This window comes from Squalius cephalus (assembly GCF_949319135.1).
Source record: "Squalius cephalus genome assembly, chromosome: 16".
NCBI lineage: Eukaryota > Metazoa > Chordata > Actinopteri > Cypriniformes > Leuciscidae > Squalius > Squalius cephalus.
In genome coordinates, this window is record NC_137137.1 from 16349666 (window position 1) to 16372104 (window position 22439).

The 22439-nt window shown below is 36.7% G+C and overlaps 3 protein-coding genes across 4 annotated transcripts; 1 reads left to right on the plus strand and 2 right to left on the minus strand.

The window, feature by feature from the left end:
• Positions 1 to 1865: 1865 nt before the first annotated feature.
• Positions 1866 to 7191, minus strand: mpeg1.1 (macrophage expressed 1, tandem duplicate 1). Its single transcript, XM_079897943.1, has 2 exons — positions 6590 to 7191; positions 1866 to 6309 (listed from the first exon to the last, which is right to left on the minus strand). The coding sequence occupies exons 1-2, from the start codon at positions 7052 to 7054 to the stop codon at positions 4588 to 4590; spliced, it is 2187 nt and encodes a 728-aa protein (XP_079754069.1). The 5' UTR covers positions 7055 to 7191; the 3' UTR covers positions 1866 to 4587.
• A 4384-nt stretch (positions 7192 to 11575) lies between these two features.
• LOC307174313 (histone H1.4) lies at positions 11576 to 12113 on the minus strand (the record flags this gene model as incomplete). Its single annotated transcript, XM_079898073.1, has 1 exon — positions 11576 to 12113. One exon carries the CDS (start codon positions 12111 to 12113, stop codon positions 11616 to 11618), a length of 498 nt encoding a protein of 165 aa, XP_079754199.1. The 3' UTR covers positions 11576 to 11615.
• On the plus strand, positions 11959 to 21282 carry tspan36 (tetraspanin 36). 2 transcript variants are annotated; one of them, XM_079898072.1, is made up of 8 exons: positions 11959 to 12167; positions 17516 to 17765; positions 19429 to 19620; positions 19789 to 19863; positions 19998 to 20093; positions 20228 to 20377; positions 20813 to 20896; positions 20988 to 21282. In XM_079898072.1, exons 2-8 carry the CDS (start codon positions 17706 to 17708, stop codon positions 21060 to 21062), a joined length of 732 nt encoding a protein of 243 aa, XP_079754198.1. In that variant the 5' UTR covers positions 11959 to 12167; positions 17516 to 17705; the 3' UTR covers positions 21063 to 21282. The 2 variants fall into 2 exon arrangements, with proteins under 2 accessions (XP_079754198.1, XP_079754197.1); XM_079898071.1 differs by lacking the exon at positions 11959 to 12167 and having other exon boundaries at positions 17421 to 17765.
• Positions 21283 to 22439: the final 1157 nt, after the last annotated feature.

Genomic DNA, 22439 nt, shown 5'->3' on the forward strand with positions numbered 1-22439 from the left:
GAGTAGTGAGTACTGAACACACACACACACACACTGCAAACCCTGGACACACACCCAGAGCAGCAGGCAGCCATTGGCGCCCGATGCACAGATGTATCCTATGCGGAAGTCTTTCTTGTTGAGAAACCCGACGCACTTGTAAATTCTCCTCCCCCTCACATCTGTCACAATAAATGCTATACCTTTTCAGTTTAAATAAACCATATATCTTACATATTTCAACAGTATATCTTGCTTTATCATTATTATTTATGAAATTCTTAAATAACCAAACTTAAACAACATAAGGGCAGATCCTTTGAACACAGCTGATGACGAATAATATCAAGAAGAATATACAAAAAAACTTTCCTTTGATTCTTCCGTTCTCCTTTTCTTTTCATGCAGCCCTCCCTTGCATCCTACAGGGGGTGGAGCTGAGATGCAAGGAAAGGAAGCAAGGATGCACAAAATAAGAAATGAGAAGCACCCACTGAGTAGACTTGTTTCCTCGAGGGGTCAAAGATCTGTCCAAATGAACTTCCCTCGCCCACTTGATGAAGTTGAAAGCACTTCAAAATGTTGGCGGTGAAGTGCTTCGGGAAGTTTAAAAGTCTAAAAGAGTTAAACGCAGCCAAAGTAGCTGTCAATGTCTTTTCAATACGTCTAACTTTTGTGTGACGACGTGTTTTTGATTATAGAAGTGTTTTTCTGGGACTACAGAGAACAGTGTCTGGTTCACAAAACACAGAAATACGCTGATAATTAGCCTTGCTTGCTGTTTACAAAGTTGATGGTTTCAGTTTATAAGACATAATAAATGATATAAAAGACAAAGAAGCCACAGAGTTAGTGGAATAGTGACAGTTGGTCTTAATACTGCCAAACAAACACACACACACACACACACACACACACACACACACACACACACACACATTTCTACCTACTAATTTTGATTATGCACTATGTTAGCAAACTTAAGCTTTCTCATTTACGAGAGGAAGAGATTATACAGTCAATACACTTTTAAAGGGAAGCAATTGTCTCAAGCTATAGGTGAACAGGTAGTTGATAAATAGGGCAGATGCCAGATAAACTTAATTCCTGTTTTGTTTTTATTTTATTTAAATTTTTTTGGCTTGGGAGACAGGACATCTTTGAAAAATGACAAACTGACTATTGTCCAGGGCAACACTGTTTAACTGATTGCTCATCTGGGCAAACAGTCTTACATAGTGGTGCCACTGTTATATCTGTATCACTATGCTTTCTTACTTGTCATGCGAAGCAAGTTTGAACAGATAATTGGCACCATCTTAAAGGTGAAAAAAGACAATGCTCAGAAGAATAAAGATGAGAGAGAAATTAAGAGGAACTGGGATTTTTTGGGAGATTAATAATACACAAATGAATTGTCTAATGTTTTTACAGAGTTTGTCTTTGTAGTGGCTGGACATATCAGACTCACAATTATTTGTTATATTTAACAAAAAATCTACAATAGGCCTACCCCTCACCTAACAAAACAACCATGAGGTAGAGTTCTAAGGCTTTGCCTCTAAGAGCAACTAAACACCCCAAATGCAGATAACACCAGGCCTCTGGTTAACATGGTACCAAAGATAAGACTGGTTTACAGCTCAAATGAATGTACAGTTTCACTCTAAATTCACTTTTTAAACAGACAAATGTACCCTTTTTTACAGTCTATCCTAATCCTATACCCTCTATATAATTGCTTAAGATATGTACAATCATCCAATTTTTCTATGTAATCATATATGTTATTTTACGTTGTTTTGCTTATGTTTTAATTCAAACTCTATTGAAGGAATGATTGGGTGTCTATGAACTGCAATTTTAATTTTCTTTATTTTAATTTGCATTACATTTTGCTAACTTCTTGTTTTATAACCACAGAACAAGTACACAAGCATACACCCTTTCACATTATACATATTCAATTTACACGTCTTTTACACAAAAAAGAAGAAATGCATAAAGCAAATAATAAATAAGGAAATGAAAATAAATGAATTTGTTATAGACAGTGTTTACAAAGTCTTTTTCAGTAAGGTCTACATTTCCATTTTACATGATATTTATGTATGGCTCCCATAGCTCCCATTTCCGCTTGCACTTAGCAATACAAGTTAGCCTTTCCAGTCTGATACAGTTCGATATCTCCTTTATCCATATTTTCATGGATGGAGCATCCATACTCTTCCAGCATAATGCAATAACTCTTCTGGCTTGAAGGAGACCAAATTTTACAAGTTTAATCTGTCCTGATGTTTGTATAAAGTCCATTGGATATATTCCAAGAATACAAAGTTTTACATTCAAAGGAATTTTAATGTTAAACATGTCTGACAACATTTTATAACCTCCTTCCAGAAGTTTTGTATTTTTGGACATTCGTTACATAGGCTATTACTATTATAAGAATCTTAAAGGTTTCTTCTCTTAACACCCAAAGAAACAACTTCTTATTAGCTCACTCACGTCCCGAGAGGGTGTGGCATCTTCATGTTTAAGAAAAGTCTCTCACAGCGTGCTTTAATGTTTAAGGAAGTTTGTTTTGAAATGCTTTTATCCTGTTTAAAATCGCACAAAGCCACACTTGTGGTGTTACCTGTCAAAAATGACCAGCCTACAAAAAAAAAAGCTTATAAATCATGCTATATTATCATCAAATATTTGATTGTCTTTTTGCCAACTTGTTTTCTTTCAATTTTTGAAAGATATTCTTTAAATTTCTTTCAATATTTATTTTTTAAACTGACTGATTGTAGGTCTCATTCATCTGAGCTTATATTGGTCAAAAATTAATATCCATTGAAAATGAATGGGAAATATTTAAAAAATAAAATAAACATTTAGTGTTCAGGAGCATGTTCATGTTCACATATTTACATGTGTGCTTGCATAAAGGCCTTGGACCTGTGCACACTCACACCACCAGGCACACAAACACACACGTTCATGTACACAAACTATTTTGAGTATTTAATGTAGTATTGAGATGAGTATTTATTTTTTTATTACAGGCTTTCTTTTTCACAGAGATGAAATTATACTCGGATCAATGAGATCTACTGTCAATCATTTTTGTTTTTCAAGAGGTTTTTGAAAAAAGCTTTTCAACACAGCACAAGGGTTCAACACTGATCACAAGATCAAGCTCTTTGCTTCTTCTTCCCCTTGGACCTTTTTCACAGACTGTGATGACAGATGTGAAATGCAGACCTTCAAAGGTTTTTATATGTTCATTTTTTTTTTTAAATGTATGTAAATTTATAACACTTAAAATTTAGTATTGTATTACCTTTGCATCGAATTGCAAAAAATTAGTTAACGCTGCTGTGAGTAAAAATATGTCATCTTTCTCTCTTCTGACTGTTATCGATCTCTATTTATTTATTTTTTATTCTTTTTGAAAGTTGTGAAACCTCTATTGTGTAGTTTTTATTTTGCTATTTGAGCAATTGGGCACGCCAAAAAAAAAAAAAGTGTATAGTCTCTCATTTACCGCAATAGAAGTTCAACCAACTATAACGACTTCCGCTTCTGAGAAACCTGGAAATGTGAAAGAGTCTATTCTGAGACTCTGACGTGAAGATGATGCTGAGCTTGAAGTCTTCTAAAGACCCCCAAGTTTGTGCCAAGCTGCGGCCTTGTCTTTCCATCCTTCAAAGATCCTCTGACTCTAACGGGTTATCTCTCAAGACAACTTCAGTAAAGATCAAATGGAGCGTCAACAAATTGCATAAAGAAACTTTTATTTAAATGGCCGAGACATACAAGTAGCATATGAAACCCCGGAAATGAACATTTCTTAGAATTATTGAAACAATTTGTTTGGTTGTGGTATTAATTCTACTTTATCAAGTTAATTCTTACAGCTGATCTAAATAATTATAATGAATTATTACTAGTTGTAATTAATTATGAAAAATAAAATAGTCTATTACAATCTCACTAACAACAAGTAAGATAATATAATAACTTAACTTGACATCAGGATTTTCATCAAGATGTCCTTAAATTTATTTACAATGTAAGTCTGCCTGGTGTGAGATTAATGATCATGTTGCATGTCTGAGTTCAAGACATTTGCTCAGTTTTTTATTTTAATGAAATATTTATTAGACACACAAGCACAAAAACTTAGATATACACATATATCAATAAAAATAATAAAGCATTAGAAAATAATTTTATATATAAAACCCAAATTCTGTGAATGTATTTTTACTCATCTTCTCTAAAACTAATTCATTTCAGAGTATTCTTATTTCACAAATATCTCTCTATAAGGCACACTTTACAATTTTCAAGATTTCATTACGTTGAATTGTTTTTATGACATTGTGTTAACAGAATCATTTTCTTCCAATGCTTGGATTGTTAGTTGAATGTAACATGTTGAATGTGCATGTAAGTTATTTTTGGAGAATGGTTACTGACTGAGATCACTTCTAGTAATATAATTGCTGTACCTGTTACTGCTGCTGCTAACTATTAATGCTACTACTAATCACATTCATTATAACATTATAAAGCTTTTCTGCAAATCTCTGAATAGTCATCTTAAAGAGATTGTTATGAAAGAAGGGATTGAGTGGGGTTATCATTTGCAATCTCAATCTGTTGTTCTCTCTGAATCTCTACACTACTCTCGCTTTGACCCTCACTATGAATCTCTTCATAGCCTTTGCTCAACCTGATGGCAGAAAACCTCTTTCTCTTTTTCATTATAATCACCATTCCTGTGACCACAAGAGCAACCAGAACAATTACACCAATGGCTACGCCAGCCTTTTCTCCTCCGGACATCTTTGAAGAAGACTCTGTGTTAAACATTGTTGCCATTTGGTTAATCTCACCAGGCTTTGCCAGTCGCCACATCTTAGTTTGTCCAACTCTCACCCAAGAACGATCACCTTCTGTCATTACAGCTACAGTATTTGTGGCAATCATACTAACCATTGGTGGTTTTGTGAATGGTGGGAGACGGACTGGCATTAACTGACCACCAGTGAACACACCGGACTGGACACAGTACAGTACCTGACAGCCATCACTAATGGCAGCAAGATGTTGACTGAACTGAGGTGGACAGCGAGATTGACCCTTTGAGAGAGGGTTGCCAGATTGGCAGCTAAAGAAACCAGCAAAAGGCACAGAGAATCTTGTTGCGACCTCATAATCATTGCTCAGACAAACCTTCATGCCATTAGACAAAAAGTTTTGTGTAAAGTAGTTTGGTGGACAGCCAGTAGATTTGGTCAATGGGTTTTGCATAGCTGGTCCAAATAGACCTCCAAATAGGTATCCAGAGTACTCAGGGATTTTCTGAGTAGAGGAACACCAGTAGGTTTCAACTTTTGCTCGACGGACACGGTAAGCATCACCACATGTTTGGTCACAGCAAGTAGACAACCATAAGAAACCGCATGAATGACAGTGGCTGTGGCATTCATAATGATTATAACCTCTTTCTACTGTCTCAGAGCGTAACAGAGTGGTGTTGTACTTTGGAGGGCAAGTATAATCACCAGTGGCTGGGTTTTTCTGTGCTGTCTCATCACAGATGGCACTTCCATCTGATGTCAATGGAGTGCATTTTTGGTAAATGCCACCAAAGCTAAGATTGGTGACTGGACCCTCACAAGAAGCGTCATCTACATTTGCCTGAAAGTTGAAATTTGGGGAATCTGGACTTACACAACCTGGAATGGTGTTTACTTTATAGTATTTATCTGCAGCCTGACGAACTGATGAAGCCATTTTGCTTACTGTTGGTGTTGGGAGGTCTGGGAATGTTGATGGATTAAGAAAATAGTGCAGCGGCAGCCCAGAGCGGTCAATAGCCACCAGATTATTAAGCGTACTCTCTTGCCACTTCTGTAGAGTGATGCCTGGGTAGAATAAAGCTCCACCATGGCTCTGAATTAACGAATATGTGATGTTACCCTGATAACCACTGGTTTTAGAGTTTCCCTGGGATGTATTGGCACCAATATCAAATTTAACTTTGTCAAAGAAGTTAAAGCCTGCTGATGCAGAAACCGAAGACATGTCTGACTGACTGTTAGAGACATAAGACATTTTTAAATAATCCTCTTGCACTAAAGTAGCACCAGCATCAACACTTGTGATGACATGAGTACCATAATCAAGGATTAGTTTCTCTGACAGGTAAGTTGCTTGACGTGTTTGATTGTTCTCGATAGCGTCTGCAATTTCCTCTGCCTGTCTCGCAAATCGGGAGTCCAAAGTGAAGTCGGGATACGCTTTTACTGTGTACAGATGGTTACGGACCTGAGAAACAAATATTTGATATGAGAAAATGAAGGATTGATTTTCATCATTTGTTTTAAACAATATTTTTTTACTTGTAGATTTTATGAGATGTAGTAGCCTATATTTAATTTATTTTGGTGTTAGAATTGTAATTGAGATTTTATGTTACCATAGTTTCAAAATGACTTTTTCCCTGGTTTACGTTTTACTTCAAAATCTTCTGTATTTGTCCAGCTTATCAATACAGTCCATACGAATCTCTAGGTATGAAGTTTTTTACTTTGACTTTTGTACTTACTTGGACCCGTGCTGTTACAGAACTCTCTCTCACTTGGTGGCTTTTCATGCGCTGGTTTTCTGTGGAGAATTTTGCATTTAGCACCGAATAGAAGGAAATATCAGCATTAATGGAGCTTGAAGTGGAGCTTTTTTGTTCCAGCCATGACATGATGATCTCCGAGTTTGTTTCCACTCCACTCACTTTCTGTGGAATGACAAAGACTTCATCTGGAATGAGATAGGCACCATCTTCTGTGGTCTGACACTGGGAATAGCTCAGATTCATCACCCGGCCCATGTCTATGTTGCGCAGGTTATCCCAGCCTCCACCTGGTAGAACCTCCAGCGCTGTCAAACTTGAGTTTTTGCGGCACAAACGAAGTCCATTACTGGGACGAATGAGCGGATGAAGGTTGCAGATGTTGATTAAACAGCAGAGAATCAGCAGACACAATGCTCTTGCTTCCATGATCACCAGATGCATGTTTCACACTACTTCAATAAAAATGTATGTGGCAGATTATAGAATTTGGTGAGTTCCTTAACAAAGCCACTTCTCAGTTTCACATCTGTCAGAAAATAGTCACGAGACCATGAACTTCCTCTTCATGGTTTGGCAACCTTTGAGACACAAACAGACAAAAGAGCCTTCAACCTATGTTTAAACGTTCAGTTGAAGGACGGTTTTATGGGCTGAATTAAACAAATATTTTTGTTGTGATTTATTTTTCTGGGTCTTCATATGTGTGGTTTTATTTAACTATTCTTTTTTTTTTTTTTTTTTTTAACAAGAGGAAGTGAGATTCTTTGCTGCTTCTTGTTTTAGAAGAGTATGGCATTATCAGGTATTTTCAAATCCTCTTCAATATGAGAAACATTCTAAAACTGCTGTGGATGTAGATCACGAAAGCCTAAAACAGGTCATGAAAACAGGTTTCTTGTCATACTTTTTGTAGCATATGGCAGCACAATTTTATATTTTACTATGTCAAAGTATTCCATTCACATTTATTTGTATAGCGCTTTTCAAAATACATATTGTTTCAAAGCAGCTTTAAAATGCATGTCTACATTACAATTTAGACAGGATCTGTTATCAGAGGTGACTGTGTCATGTATCTCAGAAATGTACTTATACAAATCACATAGTTAGCTAATAATGTATAAATTTGACCTCATTGAATATAAAAAGTACTTGATGTTGCAACGCATATGGTCAGCCGGATATGATGTCAAGCTTAAGTACTTCTGTTTTTCACTAAATAAATGTCAAATATTCAGCTTTGAGGTTTGTATGTATTTAGCCAAGAGGTCAACATGTGATGTTCACATTCTGTGTTGAACAAAAATACATTTTCAAGCCATAATTTACCAAATGATGCAGTAGAAGATATTGGTTGAAGGCTCATGTGATGTTCACATTCTGTGTTGAACAAAAATACATTTTCAAGCCATAATTTACCAAATGATGCAGTAGAAGATATTGGTTGAAGGCTCCAAAGTACAATGCTCAAAGCCTGACTTTAAAAGAACCCCTTAAAAGAACTTGATTAAACTCATAAAGAACCAAGAGATAAAAAAAACCTTTAAATATTTAGCATCACTAGTTTTAAACCACAAACATCCAGTGACATGTTCAGTTCAAGTTCTAATAGTTGCCAAATAGATATGTGGTGTGAAATCTTGAAAATGGGCCCTATTTAAAAATCTATAAACACACTACAAACATAATGTTGTGTACCATTCAAGAGTAAACTCTGAAACGATAACCATGCTGTATATGTAGTTGACAAATATTTTATTTTGATTAATGTATAAATGTAACTAAAATATAATTATTTATTGTTTTACTGCTTGCTGCTATTTTTGTTATTTCGTTGTATTTTTTTCATTACAACAATAACATTTTACTTTCTGTTATTGGTGAAGGTGATTATTTAGAGTTCATCTTTTTCTTTTTTTTCCCCCCTTTCTTTCTTTTTTTGCTCAAGCTAGCATTTGCGTTTTATGTTTAGGCCCAATGTTGTCTTAATTGAAATGTACAACAAATAATTGCTTCTTAAATTAATTACTTTTTCTTAAAGAAATGGAAGAAACACACTATTGAATGCAATTGAGTTTTTCTTCCCAGGCAGATGCTGTCTCACCCAACAGCCTCATCACCTGTGAAGAATAAGTTAAACCACAATGCACACACACACACACACACACACACACACACACACACACACACACACACACACACACACACACACACACACACACACAGATGGACGGTGTAGATACTTGAAATTTGGAAGGATTTGTTTTCAAGAAATGAAGAAAACTTCTCTCAATGTAACAGTCAGGCTACTGTTTCTGTCTCAGAAACAGCAGTTCAGTCAGCTCATTCGTTTGCATACTGTATGCATTTATTAAGTCTTTTTGCTTTGCTTTTTTATTAATATAAAAACCATAGGTTATATGATATTATAAGCTGAAGAAGCCTAACATGGTACTATTTACTGTACAGTAAAATAATAATAATAATAATTATTATTAATATTTAACATGAGTGAACATGGATATAAATAAAATTGGTAAACATTTTCTTGTTTTCCTCAACTTTTCACATTTTTATTTCGATATTTCAACAGAATTTTTTAAAAATAGCCCTTGTAGTCTCAGTATGAGCTCATAAAAACTGCATTCACAATAATTATGAGACATTTAAAAAAATACTGGTTAAGTAATAAAAACCTACTGTGTTACAGTTCTTCTGAAGTTTGTCCATGGTCTTCTTGGCTTGAGGTGCAGTCACTACACTTTCACATTACACTTTTGTTCACACTTATACAGTATACACGTCTTCCCCTTTGGGCCAAAGTTCATGTTTGATGACCTGCAAGTCTGTATATCAAAAAGATAACCAATAGAGGATGAAATGTCATCTCTTAACTCAAAAAGAATCCAAACTTCAAGGCTGCATGTTTTGTAATTGTGGGGAAATGAAATTCTGTATCCTATTATATTTTAAAATGTGTAATGTATTATTTATAACAAACATAATCTCTAGAACATCTTATCTTTATAATATGGCATGCTCAAATGCTATTGTGTACTTACAGTTACACTTCCTCAAAGATTGATTGACCTCATTTTAAACGAATGTAAACACAGGAGAGCACAGTGCAAGCACACGTAATGCTTTCTCTTTTACTGCGTACCAAAGTTAAAGTTGGTTGGCAGCAAACTTTATTAGGATGGTCATGAAAACATTATGCTTTATTATACTTTAGTTTCTCTAATTCCTTTGCCAAAGTTTAATTTTATTATGTAACAGAAGTTTACAATATCTAAGTTTGTTTGGCCCACTTGCACTTTTGATAAATTAAAATACAAGACACGGAAAAACTGCGAGTGACACTCCACAGATTCAAAATTATGCAAGAAATTTGCATGAGAATGTGCAAAAACTTGACATAAACAAAAAAAAAATCCATATAGACAATGCAGACATGATGAGCGGTTTCAGAAAAGATAACATGTTGTATGTATATATGTATATATGCACACAATAGTATTGTATTTGTATTTGTATCGATCACGAGAGTGCCCGGGATATATAACCATAGGAAATTCCCAAGGCTCAAAAATAGTAACTCCCTTCCGGGTTGCACCACAGCATGAATACATTTTGCAGACTAATGTTTAACTAATATTTTACTGCTGTTTTACTGCTTGTTGCTATTTTTATACTGTTATTGTGTTTTTATTTTCACTTCCAGTAATCGGTAACCTATTATGCAGATGGGAGACATGATAGACAATGTAATCACTTTACAGGCAAACAAAGTAGGCTACTCAAAAGTACGACTCGGGTCATTTTAACTTGATTGGGAATTTACATTTATCCATTTGGCAGACAATTTTATCCAATTCTTATTTTAATTCATAATTAATCATTCTTATTTAAAATGTAAAATAAAATGTTATATTTATGGTACATTTATGGTATTATGTTTCCTGTTTGGTTTATATAATGATGTGAATATGTTAACAAAAGGTATTATTATTGTTATTATTATTCATGTTATGATTGTAATCAATTATTAATGTTACAAGCAATGTGTGTAGCCTACTTCATATGAGAAATTATTTTTTTTTCTATAGTTAGACAGGACATTGACTTACTTTCATTAGTTGTGATTAAAAGAGTGTGCTTTAATATAGCCTTGGCATAAGCATGAAAAATATTAATATGAAGAAATGAATCCACACTTACAGGAACGTTTATTTCTACTCAAACAAACACTTTTGTTACTATGTTTCCAGATAGTGAGAATTTTAGAAAATCAAATGTATAATTTTATGTTTTATGTCTTTTTCATTTTACCCTGTAACACTGTCTAATGTCATTTATGAATTTCCAATTTAAGTAAAAAAGAAATATTGGTGATGTTTTGTATAAATGAATTGCAGTCTTGGATGAGCATCTCTTGTTTTGATAAATATATGTGACGTGTGTAATTAGGCACGAGCTTTATACACGTTATTCCACTAGATGGCAGCGACTCTAAACGGAATGATGACTTGCTGCTTTTCAGAGAACACCATCTAGTGGAATAACGTGTAAAGCTCGTGCGTGATAAATACACGTCACTTTTCGATACAAAACTATCCCAGTCACGTAATTTTTAACATTCACCATCCGTTGGTATTATTTGCCCTTTTACATTTCTTGCTTATGTCAAAAATAATAAATACAATAGAGTTAGGCCTACCTATTTGCTGTACAAAAAGTAATTAATAGCCCAATATGGGATTTAGCCTATGCTAAAATGAACTTTGGTCTGTTGTAAATAAAATGTTAAAACGCAATACAATTAGTGTAAATAATAGTAATTATTGTTATTTTTATTATCCTCATCAGTCATCATCATCATCAAAATTTCAATGCAGCAAGAGACTAAAAGTTTTTCATTAATTACGAATTGTTTTTTTTTTTTACAAAGGGTGCAATATCCCTTAAAAAGTATGAACAATAGCCATTATCATGGTATCAATTATTTTTTTGCTTTGGTTGATTTGGAAGCTCTTCGTTTGGCTCTCTTGGGTCTTGTGGTCTTCTTGACCGCAGCTGTCTCGCTGGCTTTTTCAGGACTTCCTAAATTTCTCCTTCTCTTCTTAGGGGATTTCTTTGCCCCGGTAGGTTTCTTGGCCGTCTTTCTCTTTACCCTCTTCGCCTTTGCCTTCTTTGGCTTTGTAGCAGCTTTCGAGCCGATCCTAAATGATCCAGATGCTCCAGTGCCTTTGGTCTGAATCAGGCGACCGCTGGCCACCAGTCGCCTAACTGCCAGCTTAATGCGCGAGTTGTTTCTTACCACATCATAACCACTGGCAGGCAACGCTTTCTTCAGAGCAACCAGAGAGACACCGCCACGTTCCTCTGAAGATGACAAGACCTTGAGGATCAAATCAGACACACTGGGTCCTGACTTCTTGGCCTTGGACCTTCTTTTTGGCGTTTTAGTAGCAGATGAGGCTGCTGTGGGAGCTGACATGACTGACAGTTTATTTGAGCAGGAACATCAGCTGGAAGAAGATGTCTGATGAGAGTGAGTTTAAGGGCGGGTGCGTGCAAGTAAAATAGTCAACATGAGAACCGTGTAGACTCTGGTAGTTATGATTTCAGCGCCTTTTTGAGCCGCAATAATTTGTGTTTTCCGACTAATAGAAAGAGTATATTTTTTACTTTTAAAAATAATATAAAGATCTGGATTGTCGATCAGAAAATCAAGAAAGTTCCACTAGGACATTTAACTTGTACATAGCATCCAAACAATAAAGTACTAATTCGTTTTTTATTCGCAAATGTGAAGAATCGATGTGCTGTGCTGTTTTAAGACTGAACAATTTCTGTACTTTGTTTAATTACATGATTTAAAAATATTGTTTACTTATTATGTGCCATTGTTCAGTTAGAGTGCACCATATGTAATATTTTCATGCATTAATAAAGCGAATATTTTGCAGAGTTTTTGAACAAATAATATATTTTCAGTCTACTAAAACACATTTTCTTTTTCTGTCAGTTTCAGTCAGTTATACATTATGGCCCTACAAAAACAATGGCACATTGAATAAATGTAATTGATAATGCAATAACACTGATCAAATATTTTTATTCTTTTTTATTTTATTTAGTATAGCCAACACCTCAAATCTGTCAGGTGGGATAGTTTGAGATCTAAGGCTATTAGATGTCATTCATTTGTCCATTGTGCTTATTTGGCTGATAGCTTTATAGTGCTAAAATAAACTTTAGTTTAATTCATAAAAGCATTTAAATTCTTACAGTTTGATCTTCTGGAGTTATTACACCAGAAGGGTGTCTCCTAGACGCTGAAACCTTATCTTTGATGCCATGTCAGTTGTTAGATAAATGACCTAAAAGGACCTTTTTGGTTGTGCTTGTTTCAAAGGTTCATTTTCTGGCAGTTTTTAAAGGATTACATAAGCATAGATGATTTTGCTGCTTTTAAATCAAACATGCTGACTTTGTGAGCACGTTGTGTTCTTCAAAATCAATAGTTATTTGATTTAGTTTACATCTTGATTTTATGTGTTTTTAGCATTTTAATTTAGATTTGAGCCAGATACATTTTTATATCAATAGTAATGATTTGTTAATTTAAATACCTTTAATTCATCTTGCAGCCCCTTGCAAACCAGTGCTCTAAAATGTAGGTAGTATAACCAGGCCCAGAAAGTAGCCTAATAATTTTTCTTACACCTTGAATAGCTACATGTATATGTATCTCATTGTTTAATTTTATTTAAATATATATATTGTTTCACAAATATGAAATTAATAATTAATAAAAAATGATATAATACATTTTTGGGGAGCCGCCCCTCACAACATATTAAGTCAAGTCATTTTACTGTTACTTTGATACAAATATTATCACATTGTGAGAAGTTTTGTGACCAACTAAAATGAAAACTTTTGCTAAAATTGAACAAAATCTTCATTAAGCCAATTTATTTTGTGTTGTTTGGCAAAGTTCGTGCCAGAGATTGTCTTATTATAGGGAGATGAGAAGTTCTGTGCCTTTTACCATTGGAAAAACATCTCTTTACAAACCTCAGTTCCCTGAGATAACAGGAACGAGTATTGCGTCGGTCTATATCTTTCCTCCGAGAATTCTGAAGCCTGATTGAATCACATATCTACAATTGCACAAACCTATGGTGCTTCGGGGCTACCCGTCTATATAAGCAGGCTGAGAATGCCATTTTCTCACAATCTTTCAACTGAGGAGCGGCAAGCGCCTACTCAAGTGCAGCGCGGTATCACGGCCAGCTACGCAATGCTCGTTCTCGTTATATCAGGAAACTGAGGTTACGTCAGTAACCGAGATGTTCCCTTATTGATACGGTTCACTCGCATTGTGTCAATCTTTAGCTGATGCTATGAGGACGCAATCCAAAAGAGCCATACTACAAGCGTAGAACGAGATACCGTCCTACGAGCCCCAGCCTAGGGCACTCAAGGTTAAGGGCCCAGAAAGGCAGCAAGGCAAGAATTAGGGCAAGAGCATCCGCCCAAAAACACAAGGCTCAGGTCACAAGGCCGGAGTCCTCGGCAAGCGCCCTAACAGTTAGACTTACAACGAGGTCGAGGACCGATTTAGACACACAGGACCCGTGCTTGGAGAGCAAGGACGTCCAAGTTATAAAATCTGCCGAAGGTGGATGGAGAGGATCAGTCGGCCGCCACACAAATGTCACCAATGGATACTCCACTGGACCAGGTTCAGGAGGAGGCCATGCCCCTGGTGAATTGGGCTCTCACTCCAACGGGGCACTGAAGGCCCACAGAAGCATAAGCTAACACAATTGCATCCACTATCCAGGGTGATAACCTCTGCTTTGTGGCCAGGTGCCCTTTAGTGCGGCCTCCGAAGCATACAAAAAGCTGCTCTGATTGCCAGAAGTGGCTAGAGCACTCGACATATACTCTGAGAGCCCGAATTGGGCAGAGTAAGTGCAACCCTTGCTCGTCCTCAGAAACAGGAAGAGCAGAAAGGGTAATAACCTGTGCACTAAATGGAGTAGGGAGCACCTTAGGCAAGTAGCCATGTCTTGGTTTGAGGAATACTCTGCAGTCGTTTGGCCCAAATACAAGGCAGGACGCTCCCACTGAGAGCGACTGCAAGTCCCTCACTCACTCGACCAACACTGAATCCAGCAAAAGGGTGGTCTAATGCGAAAGGGGGCGCAGCTCGGCTGACAGAAGCTGCTCAAAGGGCGGGCCTCAGAGAGCCCTGAGGACCGTGGATAGGAACCACAGAGGCAGCCGCCATTAGACCCAGAATCCTCTGAAAAGTCCTGAGGGGGAGTGAAACCCCGACTTGGAGTTACACCACAAGCTGCTGAATCGTTAGAGAGCATTTCGGCGCGAGGTCCGCATTTGGTCCAAGTCGAGAACTGCTCCCAGGAAGGATATTTGCTGTCTGAGAGACAGTGAGCTCTTGGCTAAATTGATCCTGAACCCCAGGCATTCCAAATGGCCAAGTAGCAGGGACTTATGAGCATTCAACTTGTGCTCTGACTGGGCCAAAATGAGCCAGTCATCGAGGTAATTCAGGATGTGCACTCACTTCTGTCTCAGAGGGGAGAGAGACGTATCCATGCACTTCATAAACGTGTGTGGCACCAGGGACAGTCCGACTGGAAGGACAGTATACTGGTAAGCCACCCCTTTGAACACGTATCTCAAGAACGATCTGTGTTGAGGGGCTATCTGGATATGAAAGTAAGCATCTTTTAGATCCACTGACAAAAAACAATCCCCTGCACAAACCTGCTAGAGTATTTGTTTCAATTTTAACATCTTGAACGGTAGCTTCATCAGATGTCTCAGATAGAGGATGGGCCTGAGGAAGTAGTGGCTGTAAAAGCCAGACTCCCAACAGAGGCACAGTGGCGAGCTGCGAGACTGTCTCTACGCCCCCCTTTGCCAGTAAACTCTCTACTATGGACCGGAGGACGTGTGAATTGCTGCCCCGTACCGAAGTATGTACCATGCCCTTAAAGCAGGGAGGTCTTAGGCTGGAAGTGGGGTATTGCCTGCGACGACTTCTGTGCAGTGAAGCGTTCAGCGAATCCATCCACCGCAGGGCCAAAGAGATCGGTAAGGTGAGACTGGGGAGTCAAGGTTGGCAGCCTTTTCTGCTCTCTTTTGGGATCTGGGGACGCGGGATGTGAAGCGTTTCGGGCAGTTCACTCGTACCCGTCAGCTCAACCCTCTGGCTCTCCTGTATCTTCCTCAGTGGTTCCTGGGAGGAAGAGAATGGGTGAGCGCGAGGGGCCGCTCTCTAACAAGAATGCGATCCACGAGCGGAGAGAGACGAGACTCATGGGCTAGAGACTCAAGCGAGGCTTCTGCACGGGCTTTCCCCCGACAAAAATGTATTTATTGGTTGTTAGACTTCCACAGAAATTATAAATACAAACTGGGTTTATATATATATATAAAAATTGCCTACCCTAACTTTAAAGGAGAACTCCGGTCAATTTTAACATTGAGCTCATTTTTTTGTACATTTGGAGTGCTGTCAATACAGAGAACAACGACAAAAATCGGTGTTGCCTACACCGAGTTATTCTATTTTTAAAATTTGCACCATGTTGACTTCAATGGGGCAAGTACTAAACCTGCTTTTAGCCTCTTAACATCCTTGATGTGTCATTACAAGTGCACAGAAAATGTGAGTGATTCCTTCTGAGTGAACACGAGTGAGTCTGACTGCAGTAGATGTGAAAGAAATGTATAAAAATGATGTTATTTAAGCCAGCGCAAATATCTTTGTTTACATCCTGTTTTTCGGTTGAAGTCCAAAGTAGTCGATTGCAGAGTTCACACGCATAGGTTTAATACCTATGATCACGCGCGTGAACTCGGCAATCGACTACTTTGGACTTCAACCGAAAAACAGGATGTAAACAGGTATTTGCGCTGGCTTAAATAACATCATTTTTATACATTTCTTTCACATCTACTGCAGTCAGACTCACTCGTGTTCACTCAGAAGGAATCACTCACATTTTCTGTGCACTTGTAATGACACATCAAGGATGTTAAGAGGCTAAAAGCAGGTTTAGTACTTGCCCCATTGAAGTCAACAGGGTGCAAATTTTAAAAATAGAATAACTCGGTGTAGGCAACACCGATTTTTGTCGTTGTTCTCTGTATTGACAGCACTCCAAATGTACAAAAAAGTGAGCTCAATGTTAAAATTGACCGGAGTTCTCCTTTAAGGTATTGAAATCTATAGAAATGAATTTTATACAAATGCACCAATTTATACAAACTATGTCATCCAATCTGAACTTTCAAAGCTGATGGGTAATAAACAAGCTTGATAAACAAGTTAAAGCTAAGCCACATTGTGCCATTGACAAATCAGTTATGTTGCTGACCAACTCAAGGAGACATAATATGATTTCCAATTCAAAATGTTGTTACGTTTCATACAAGAAAATGCTATATGGATGTAGTTTTTGTAGTATTTAAACTAAAGCAAATATATTTCCATCGAACTTCATTGTTCAATGTGTTTAGCTGATGTTGTGCATCTGTCCCAATTCAACTAAAAAATCATGTGAAATGCAATGCCATCAGTCTGTCATTATCTTACTATTATATTATGCTACTTTAAATAATTTGTCATGAAATATTTACATTTAAACAGGTGTAGAAACATTTTTTTTTTTTTTAAACTATCAACCATCACGAATACTGTGCCACCTTCTCTGTATCTTCTCTGGTCACGTCACCTAAGCAACGCAACGCCTCACGCATTTCCGTCATGAACAGCTTCCCTGTGAACAAGAAAGTTTAAGGTATTCTTTTTTTTTCTCTTTTTTTTTTTTTTTTTTTTTGTACGGTTTTTAGGACCTGGGGGTTTCCATTGTTGACGTATGAGAGAGCATGTGACTGACTGAACTATAAAAAACACGAGGAAAGACAACGTCACAAACTCCAAGAAGAAAAAGAAGAACGCCACAAACTCCAAGAAGAAAAAGAAGAACGCCACAAACTATCCGCAACATTCTCAGCTTCGACTCATCGCTCAGCAGCAGACATGGATTGCGGAATGATAACATCCAAAAGCGTTCTTTTGCTTCTCAGTTTAATGTTTTGGGTGAGTTTGTGATAATTTCTGTTCAGTTCTGTTTCTGTGGCCTAAATATAGCCCATTATTATGAGGTTTACAAACCTATGCTGTCCATGTGGGTTTTGCTGTTGTTTGATGACTATATTTGTAAGAAGAAGGGTCCTTATAAACAGCACAATAGTTTGTATTCATTCCAGAGGTTGTTTCTCCTCCTCCAGACCTAAACGTTTAGTCAGAGTTATTTGCTTTTGACAGCGAGCTGTTCTCTAGAATGTAATTTAATTTAGGGTGAATCATTTGTTTGTTCTTTGTTTATACACTTAAAACAACCATATGAAAAGGGCTTCAGTGCTTTTTGCTATGCTGCCTTTAAACGTATGCACTTGTTTATTTCAGAGTTGATGTAACTGTCAGAGCTTCTAACTTGATTTCAATGGAAATAAATATTTTTGATGTCCATATTGTCTGTGCCATCATGTAGGCCTAGTCATCTGACTGGGCTTAATGCCATGTGCCCTTTTCTGGCTTCAGTGGGCACGAAGGGGAGTTCTGTAGAAAACCAACACTTCTTACTCTTCTGCACAGACAATTTAATACTTTCGTGCTCACTGAGATGTTGCTAAAACTCGCAGAAACCAAGACAAACTTTAGGGCTGAGACCCTCCGGGGCCCCGCGGTTCCCTTCCTTTCCAGCCCTGTCTGCATGTGGAATTTGTTTTTTTTTTTTTTTTTTTTTTCTTCTTCCCAAAAACAACAGTACAAGAAGTAAAACCTGAAACCTTACAATCTGAGAACTGAAAGTTCTCATTGTAGCATCTTCGTCTTCTGAAAAGCTGAATTATTGCTGTTGTCATGTGTACTTTTCTTCCTTGTTTGTTTTGTTTCTGTTTTGCTTTTGCCGCTTCTGCTCAAGCTGAGGCACAAGACCAGCATTCCAGGAAAGATTTGAGGGCAGGAAAATGTTACTCATGGTCTCGTGACTGTGCATTGTGACTGACTGCTGAAGAAACCGATCATGTGCTAGCGAGTCATACATAACCCAAGGTTTACTTGTTATGAAATGATACCTTATGAAATCATATGAGAGATGATGTATGTGTTCTTATGGAACTGAACTGTGTAAATTTCACACAAAAAGTGTGAACCAATTTCAAGTGTGGAACCAATCTTTTAAAAATCTAGTTTCATTTTTTTTGGGGGGGGGGGGGGGGGGCAGGGGGGAATTTATACATATGACTTTTATCTTTTACCAGTTTAAATTTAATGGTCATTTGTGAGTATTGAGATATCCACTCTGGATTTCAGTTTACATCTTGACTGTGTGTGTGTTTTAGCATTTTAATTTAGATTTTTATTTGATTATTTTAATATATCAATAATCATTTAAATACTTGGTCATGAAATAGTCATGGAAGTTTCCTGCTGCCCCCTGGTTGAAAACCACTGCTAAAATGTCATGTGGTGTAACCATCAAGTAAAAAGTAATGACATATTTTTCATACACCTTTAATACATGTGAGTGTACATGCCTGTATATCAGTATTTGTTTTTAATCCGGTTATAGATTTTTTTATTGTTTTTTTTTTTGTGTGTAAATATCATGAAATCATTTTGGGGGGAGTCCCACCACCACAGACATTACTGTGAAGTTTGATGTCATTGACCCACCTCTTGTGTCGTTCTTTTTCAGGGTGCTGGAGTGGCCCTTGCATATGTTGGTTCTTATGTGATAAAGAGCTACAACAGCTTTGAAGAGTTTGAGTCTAATAAGTACAGCATCATCCCAGCAGCCATTATAATCGGTGTGGCTGTGGTCATGTTTGTCATCGGAACCGTTGGCTGCTGTGCAACTCTGAGGGAGTCCAAAGTCGGTTTAGGCTTTGTAAGTATGAGCCATACATCTGTGTACCTTGTTACCAAAAATAGAGAGTAGGGTCCATGTGGTGGTTTCTATTCCTATTTAAATCCTTTTGGATAGTACTGGTTTCATCATGGTGCCGATTTTGGGGGATTTTTATATTTTATGCTTTTCTCTGAATTTTTCATTTAGTTTTTTGCCATCATCATGATAATCTTCGCAGCTGAGGTGACCGCTTTTGTGTTTGGCTTCATCTTCAGGGGCAGAGTAAGTTATTCTTATATAACTTCTGAATAACATTTTCTTTTTTCTTTTTTTTTGCTTTCCTTTTTTTTTTTCTTTTTTAAATGGGATATGTTGAAATCTAAATCATTGGACATTGTTTCCCGTGATGTTTACAGATTAAGGGTAGCCTAGAAAAGTCAATGAAAGACGTCTTCCAAAAGTATGACGGTCTGAACAGTGAAACGCATGCAGTGGATTCCTTGCAATCTGAAGTAAGACTAAAAGGTTCCTTCATATCATTGCAATCATTTTTGGTTGCACAAGAAATGATAGACACACTGGGCAGGAAATGGATGCATCTCCTGATCTGTATTTTTTTTTTTTTACTCCATTTTTACATTTCCAGTTGGAGTGCTGTGGGGTGAATAACTTCACAGACTGGACTGCAACACCATGGTTTGGCCAGCATAACAACTCTGTGCCACGTTCCTGCTGTAAAGCAAACAATACACAATGCACGGGTCAACTCACCCAACTTGATCTTCTGAATACACAGGTTTGAGCGGCGTGTCATTTCGTTTGACATTGTCAATTATTGTTTTTAGTGAACAGTGTTATTTTAGAATTTATATGCCATTTTAGTATATATATATAAAATGTATATTAAAATGTATATTAAAATATATATATATATTTTATATACACTAAGTTTAAGTTGTTTTTATTTATATTTAGACTTCAATTTATTTCAGTTTTAGCAAGTTTATTACTTCAACCTCAGACTTATTTTAGTTTATAATTTGCATTTAAATGTTTCATCTGATATTTATTTTATTCCATCTTAAGTAACAATAACAACTATTAACAGTTTTAGTTAACAATAACTATATTGGTATTCAGATCAGCATATTTCCAAGCAGTTTTCTTGAAATATGTAATTGTTTTTAAACCATTTTTTTCGGGAGGAAAACACACTCTGTTGTTCCTACAGGGATGTGAAGCTAAACTGGAGCAGATGCTTCAGGATGTGCTTAGTTATGCAATGTTGGTCGTCCTGGGATTTGCCATCATAAAGGTACATCAGTTCATTTTAGCCTCATCATTATACTTGTTTATCTGACAATGAATTTTCAACAACTAGTTTTGTGTTTCTCTCTCTTTTTCAGTTTTTTGGGTTGCTCAGCATTTGTGTCATCACCTGCCGAAGCAAGAAGAATGACTATCAGCCTCTGTATGCGTGATAGTAAAATCTGAATCCCTCTCTTGGGACAGTCTCTATTTTCTCAATACTGTGCAGCTACACACAGCCTCACTGGCACCATAAAGAACAGATTTGACAGTTTGAAGATGTGACAGTATTCTAAACATTCTGTATTAAACAAAAGTTAATTTTAATATCTTTCGGTTTGAACAAGATATGCTGACAGGAACCAGAGATGTGTGTGGCCAAAAAAAACAAAACACTTTTATCAAATTATCACTGAGGGTTTGAAAATGTGACACATTTTGGAGTAGTTTTGATGGTGAGTGTTTTCCTGCCAAATAGGTTTATAAAATATTACACCCAACTCCACAAAGTTTAAGGAAATGTTACTATAGCAGCACTTTACCAAGTGTGTATGCATTTAGATCAAACTTTTGAGTTGATTGATGCACTTCATTTTTAAGGGTTTTATGCATTTCTGTGTGCTTTAGTTTATACATTGTCATATTCAGTGTTTTTTTTTTTTTGTGCTGCTATCCAAATTAAGTCTTAATAGTTATGCATGTATATGATATCTATTACAATTATTTAGCTCAACAAAAGAATATTAAATTGTGTAAATAAATTGGTCTGGTGAGTGTATTTTTGACATGGTTAAGATTACAAAAGAGCATGTTAATAATTATCCTCAAATGACTTAACACCATTTCTGAGGAAATACACATGTGAATTTAGATAAATTGTAGGCGTTGACTAGTTATCTGTCTTGTGCTGACACAGTTGTGAAGATACTGCTCATGAAATTAAGCCGTAAAGGCGTAAACTGTCATTATCAGGAATGCTCCGTTGGCACTTCATGTTCAGCTTTGTCGGTTTTTAACTAGAGAAAACCCCTAACGAACGAGACAAGGCCCATTAAGTTTAGTGATTTAAAAGTAATCATAAAAAAAAAAATACAAGAAAAACTAAAAACAAAAAAACAATTTGGTTAAATCGTGCCATTATGAGTGTATGATTCTATAGTCGTTTGCAATTTTATCCATTAGAGGTCGCTGCAAGCTAATAACTAGATAAATAATGGCGATTGAGAGTTTTTCCTCTTCATAACAGCATTTGAATAATCCAGCTAAATACATTATCAATGATATTAAGCATACAAAAATTGACGAGTGTGGAAGCAACTAAACAAAACGCACTGCTTTGGTTATCATCTCACACTGCTACATTTGTATCTATATCTATACACTCCCCGAGCTGACTCTGGTGTTTGGACAGAGGAAATGTAGACGAGCTCTTCATTTATCTAATTTCCTCCTTTCACCACTGACTCCTCAGTGCGGTAAACTGACCTCAGTCAGGATGAAGCGTTTGGAGGGCAGCCAAACACTTTCTCTCCTGCCGAGGAATCCAAAAA